Source organism: Lactuca sativa, chromosome 3 (assembly GCF_002870075.4).
Source record: "Lactuca sativa cultivar Salinas chromosome 3, Lsat_Salinas_v11, whole genome shotgun sequence".
Classification (NCBI taxonomy): Eukaryota; Viridiplantae; Streptophyta; class Magnoliopsida; order Asterales; family Asteraceae; genus Lactuca; species Lactuca sativa.
In genome coordinates, this window is record NC_056625.2 from 80873857 (window position 1) to 80880691 (window position 6835).

Sequence of the window (6835 nt, forward strand, 5' to 3'; positions counted from 1 at the left end):
ACACACAATGCGTACCAAGAAAGCCACTGTCAAGAAAGGCCATGTCATAAATTAAGCTGACACACATTTTTGCGTGTCATAATTTTAAATGTTTTTAAAATTATATATTTTTGATAGATTTATTAATTTTCAAATTAAATAACACATTAAAAGTCTCATAATAAAAAATAAAATACCATAAACAATAAAGATAATTCATTGCACTAGTATGTCAAATACAAATAATCATTCCAATAGTAAGTAAATGTAACACATTGCTAATATTGCATAATATTTATTATAGAAAACAAAACATGTACAACATTAAAAGAAACCCATGAATAAATTCTCCTTTGACAATCTCCTTTGACAATTTCCTTTCTAAAAGAATAACCTGAATGTAGGAACTTTGAGAGGCTGTACGGCATGGAAGGAGGTTGCTAGAGCTGTCAGAACCTGCACATGGCAAATCGGTAACTTAACATGCAATACAATACAACACTAAAATGATTCTTTGGATCATTTTGTAAATAAGATTTATTCATTACTTTGCCTCTGTTAAATTTTATTAGTCATTAAACAAATTATATTATGTATAAAGATAAACATAAATAACACCAAATATAAGATAATCATGCTTCTATACCTATACCTATACCAATGACTTTCAACAACCATTAAAAGTTTATTGATCAAGGAAAGCAAAATAAATAAATAAATAATGCACTAGAATTAATAGATAACAAAAGGCAACTTTTGTAATTACCTGTTGGTCAAAGATTTTAGCTCTGGCAAGTCAACAAGTAGCAGGTGTGCATCTGAGGAAAATGAAGAAATTTTATTAGTCATCAAACAAAAGTTTAATACCTGTTGTCTTTTTAAGCATGAGTGTGGATGTGTTTTTCAAAATGATTACCTAAAAAATGTTGTAATATTATGATTCTAGATTAAACCTTTTTAAAACCCATTACATCCGGATATAAAGATATCTTATATTATTAAAAAGGACTAGCATACTTCCAGTTTTCTCTTCAATCAAAAGCATAAGACAGAGCACAAATCTTTGCTAGTACTTTTTATTAAAGCTTTTACACCTATTTTATCATTTTTTTAAGTAGTTTAACTAAGGGTATGACCTTATATTTTATAGGAAATTCAGTAGTACTTGTCATTGTATTTAATTAGATAAAAAAATGCACCTTATAATTCAAAGAAGCAAACTTTCAAAGAGGTTATTCTGCTCATTAAGTATTTTCCCACACTTGGCTTGGCTTCTAATCACAGAGCCCTATGGACACTGGTATATGTTCCTTGCCTAATCCACATCAAAACAATTAGAATTAGATAAGGCCATAAGGGTATAAGTTCATGAATCTTACGATGATGTAAACGAGGTCATTTGGATCAAACAACACATGGTGAGGTGGAGGATTAACGGTAATTTCGTAGTTTTAGTTATTAACAGAAGGAATGGAAGCATACCAGCTAAGCCACTATATGCGCGAGTGTTTTGAGGAGTTTGAAGTTGTAATTGTGTTTTCACGAGCCATATAGGATTCGTAAAAAGATATACCTGAATAAGTATCTATTAAATGATATAATAAACCAAAAAAAGTGAAAAAAAATCACTAAATGAAGAGTATGTATAGCTGTAACAGAGGCGTAATTATGTTAAACTGTTCTTTTCCCAATTTTACCCCCTCCTCTGTAGCAAATTTAAAATGCAAATATGAAATCAAGGTAACTTTATCAATAATTAAGTTATAGAAAAAAGACCTGAAAAATGCAGTTAAAGCAACAATGGAAGCTTGAAGGATCTCATCTTCAGTATGTGTGACAACAAAATCTCCAGAAATGTCTCCTAAAATCACTCCAGAACAAGTTTGCACTTACTTAAACTCCAACACTTTGTCTTATGGTGTAAGGCTATAAGCAAGTGGAAGACAAGTGCATAAAGGGTCATGCGTTCCAAATCTATCATGACCATGACATAAACAAAACTCAATTTAATAAAATAGATTTCATTAACAAGCTAAACAACAAATCATTAGTTTCAATTGATAAAAACTTAATTTTAGGAAAAAATAGATTAACCTGATATGATATAAAGGGTCATGCGTTCCAAATCTGCATTTGTACTCTTTAGGAGAAAAACACCTGTTAGGATCTAACCATTTTTATAAAGGTTTGAGATACTTGTAGCAAACAATAAAAAAATGAAAATAGAATTAAGCTTGCAAGTTGATGACACAAACTCCAATTTACTAGAATGGTGAGAAATCATGATTAATACACAAATCAACAAAGAGTCAACAAAGCCAAGACATTTATGCTCAGAAACTATTTTAGGCCATGTAAGTTGCAGACTTTCTTCACCTCCATATACAGTACTAACATGTAAATTCCCCTGTAAATTAGATTTATCATTACATTAATCAAATTAAGCCTCAAATCATGGTGAAATTGACATCATGTTACATGATACCCTATTAGTTAAACAAACCGCTTATACCAAAAGTTAAATATCCAATGGGACATTTACCTAAAGTTTTTGAATTGTTGATGTCAAAGTGCATAATATAATAGAGCAGTTGCACCATATTTACAATAGGTAAGTGATATATTGTCAATCTCTTGATCACATCTAATTAGGCTTGCCGGATGACCAATTACTCGAGTCCATCATCTTAAAAATGATGTAAACTACTTGTCATCTGTCCACATTCACAACCTAGCTCATAACCAAACATGAATATTGCTTTTTATTTTTTATTTTTTTACTACTTAATGGAATTATGGAACTTACATTACTTGTTTCTTTCCATAAACAATCTCCGAGATGAATAAGCACCAATTCAACATCTTTGGTCTTCTTAGTAGTAATCATATCCAAATTCTCTTCCCAATCATCAATCATAGCATTAGCACCAAATTAAGCCTACATAAAACAAAAAAGTCAACAACTTGGATACTTTTTTTTGTCTTTTTTCTTTTTGAATTTCGTAAATAATTGATATAATCATATTAAATTTTACAAAAAAGGACAAAGTTGACTTGCCTAAACTGTTGATGACACCCTAGTAAAAGAAGCAAGTTTTTTTGCCCACCAGGCTTACCGCTATTAAGTCATTCTGTCCAGACCATTTCTATTGATCCCTCACTCAATGATCTCTTTATTGGTACCACCCCTGCCATGCTTGGAGAATGTAATCCCACTAAACAGAGCTCCGTTCAGAAAAAAACATTACCAATATCGACATCGGGTACGGGTCCGACCCGTCTTTTTGTATTCACTCGGGCACCTTTATTCATCAAGATTGTACCTAACCATAAATCTGCCCGTCTTGAGATTCCCGGGATTACCCCTTTTGCATCATCGAGTTGTGTGATCTTTCTCCTTAGTAGATTGTAAACGAAAACCACACGTTGGACTATAAATGCTTGCGGAAACACATTTGACAGCATCGATGCTTTCACTTTCATAAGCCAAACATATAGTCCGTAACATGGAAGGTGAACTAAAGCGATGCCAAAGTACCTGCAGGATGTGAAAAGTCATATCTACCCCCGACAGAAATATATATATATATATATATATATATATATATATATATATATATATATATATATATATATATATATTTCATTGGATGCAATGCAACATACCACATGGGAGCCCATGGAGTAGCAATTTCCAGGAAGGGATAAGGCCACCTGCAATAATAGCCTCTCAAACTTCAATCCTAGGAAATTTTATAGTAAATAATTGATAAATGACAAAAGAAGTGGGTTCTGGTAAGTGGAAATCACCATGTAAAGCAGCAGGCATGCATAACACACTGGAAAATTGTATAAGATGAGCTCCACAAGACAAAGTATGTTAACCCGTGCCAAGTAAATTGCTACAAGGGGCACAAGGAAAAGACAAATAGTGAGATAATGGCATCAACTCGACACTTATTAGGATCATTAATATAGTGAATAACCAATTGGTGAATGCGATCCAATCACTTACTAGGCTGTTGAGAGCAGAATCCAAGAGGAGAAAAACAACATTCAGGGAGTGCATGCAACCAATCAACTGCAATCACAACAGAGATTTATTTATAGCCAAACTAACTCAGACTCAGAATGCCAACAACAACAGTTCCGAATGAATCATAATGTACAAATATAGTTGTTATGAGCTAGCAAACAATAAAAAGAGAATGATAATTATTTCCAGGAAACAAAAGGAAAAAGGAGGAGATTTTAATCTCTTTTGAAGAGTGTGAGAGGTTGGTATTGTATTCCCAAATCCCAATGAAAGAAAAGGGGCAAGGGACAAAATATGCTAACCAGGGTAAGCTTGAAGCCATCGCCAGACTGAAACGGGAGTAATAGGCACCAAAATACAAGGTCAGTAAGCACAAAAACACCTGCACAAGTCTGTTCACATACACCAAGAATTTAGAAAAAAAATCTCATGACTGCCTGAATATCAGAAAGCTCAAGGTGATCAATCTCCTTAGCAGAATTGTAACGATTTGAAGATGGACCAGAACCCCCTTGTGATGGGAAAATTGGAACATGAAATGTAATGAAGTAGGTCACCAAATGAATCAGCACACCTTAAGTTTGTCTTGGCTGGTAAATGAAAGGACACTAGCTGGAAGTGATAAAATGAGAGGAACTAATTCCCTAAACGAAAAATAAAAAACAAAAATGTCAATAGATTCAAAAATAAATGTGTTAAGACTTAAGAGAGAATGTTATTCACTTTCCTGTTTTGATCTAAGCAATCTAAAGCATCAATTTGGTGATATAAATGCTTGCTATTGCCAGGGATTCCAATCCCAAGAAAAAATCTTGCCAAACCCAATATCTTGTCCCTTAGTATCTGCAAATATCAAATAAAAAGAATTTTAAATTTTAAAATTATGAGTATAGGAAATACAAGTGGTGTCTAGAAACCTAATAAGATTGTGTCATATATTAAAACTTCCGGAAGCGGAAGCGAAAGTTGTCAGCCCACGAACAACTGATGAGGTGGCTGAAACAGGACCTTGATGTTGATCATCAAAGAAATTGGCCCCATCATCTACAAAATTGTATAAAAACAGGAAGCATGTATAAAAAATAATGATATCTCCCATGTTAGAATATAATTCATGCACTAACCATATTTATCTAAATTTTTAAATAGCTTCACAACATCCTTTTTCAGTGCCTTAATCTGCAAAAAGAAAAGGATAATTAGAACTGATAAGACCCTTAATGCAATAATATGTGCAGTAAACAAGAAAGTTAAGAAAAAGGCACAAGCAGCTGAAATTTGTCAAATTCTTCAATGTACAACTACAATTGTAAAAGTTTATAAAAATTTGTAAATGCCATTACATATAATGTGCACTAAAGCTTAAAATGTATCATGGCTGATGCGATACGTTAAGTGGTCTACTAAAGCTTAAAATTTGGTTTAGACATTTTAACAAACACATAATGTGCACATTATGTTGATCAGAATACATGGCCTTTCAATTCTCACAGAACCAAAAAAATTGAGAAATAAATACAGGAAAGGAAACCAAATGACATTTTCTAACAAAAACTAATCAATCGTGAGGAACACAGCGCAAGATGAAAAAAATGAAGTAGTACCGATGGAAGGGGGACGACAGCGGCTTTTCGTGTCCAAACTTACATCTGGTATCGTTCCAATTTGGGTAAGCATGTGAAGGGTCTTCTTGAAAGATAATATTGCAAGGTACAAGGCAAAAGAACAATATTACAATTACTAATGAGAAGGGAAGACCTTCAAAGGATAAGATTGAGAAGATGCTTCAGGAAGCTGGGAAGTATGAGTCTAGAGATGAGGAGCCCAAGAAGAAGTTGGAGGTGATGAATGCTTTAGAGAATTATACGTATAACATGAGGAACACGGTGAAAGATGAGAAGCTTGGTGAGAAGTTGACTCCGGTAGATAAGAAGATTGAGGATGTGATTGATGAGGTGATTGTGTGGTTATATACAAATCAGTTGGCTGAGGGGGATGAGTTTAAGGATAAGATGAAGGAGCTTTTTCCCATTTTGAAACTTTTAGGTTAGAAGGAGATAAAGAGAAAGAGAGGAGTAGAGAGAGGGATGAGATTGAATGAATAAATGTAGGAGGCGCTGGAGGTGGGTGAAGGCGGAGGCCCTAGGGCTTCTTGTTGCTAATTCAAAGATCAACATCGATTGTAGAAGGTGGAGGCATCAATAGAGGGAACAAGGTAAAAAAAAGAGGAGATTAAACCATTTAGTGTGAGGGTCGATTTGGAAGAAATCTCAAACCCTTAACCTTAAACATGCTGTGAAGCGATTGATCCATAATCTTCTTCGTTTCCGTCAATTCCTTGGGCTCACATAATCGAACGATGGTGGTAAATGAAGCATTCTTCAAGAAAGAAGGTGCATCGTTGCAGTTTGAGGCTAGAAGAGGCAACGACGATTGGAGGCAGTGGATGTGGGTGAGGGGTGGAGATGACGAAGAAGAAGGCGGGGGTTTAAAAAATTTGGGATTTCATTTTCCCTCGGAGACGCGCGTTTCTTAAAAAAATTATAAAGTGACATTCGCAGAGGACGCACAAGTGCCCTCCGTGTTTTTTATATTTTTACACGAGACACTAATTTAAGGGCACGCAATGATGCGTGACCTAAATCCATAAATTTTTTGAAGAGATGACGCTTTTTTAACGTCACTCTCTTTTGCGCAACATAAATCAATGAGTGTCGTGGTTTGCGCATCGTAAAATGCTGTTTTTCTAGTAGTATAATTTAAAGAAAACTCTTAATCCCAATGATGTCAATAATCTTCCAGAAACTAAAAATCTTCATT

General features: G+C 34.1%; 1 protein-coding gene and 1 long non-coding RNA gene across 2 annotated transcripts; one reads left to right on the forward strand and one right to left on the reverse strand.

Annotated features, from left to right (window-relative positions):
- Positions 1–216: 216 nt before the first annotated feature.
- LOC122197022 (uncharacterized) lies at positions 217–5196 on the reverse strand. The gene is made up of 14 exons (XR_008231225.1): positions 5140–5196; positions 4933–5059; positions 4590–4858; positions 4318–4407; positions 3995–4060; positions 3790–3881; positions 3646–3693; positions 2786–3517; positions 2074–2136; positions 1756–1953; positions 1462–1552; positions 1179–1294; positions 746–797; positions 217–435 (listed from the first exon to the last, which is right to left on the reverse strand). It is a non-coding gene; the product is annotated as an uncharacterized LOC122197022 (long non-coding RNA).
- Positions 5197–5621: 425 nt separating this feature from the next.
- Positions 5622–6066, forward strand: LOC111904599 (heat shock 70 kDa protein 1). The gene is made up of 2 exons (XM_023900348.1): positions 5622–5684; positions 5767–6066. Exons 1-2 carry the CDS (start codon positions 5622–5624, stop codon positions 6064–6066), a joined length of 363 nt encoding a protein of 120 aa, XP_023756116.1.
- The last annotated feature ends 769 nt before the right edge of the window (positions 6067–6835 follow it).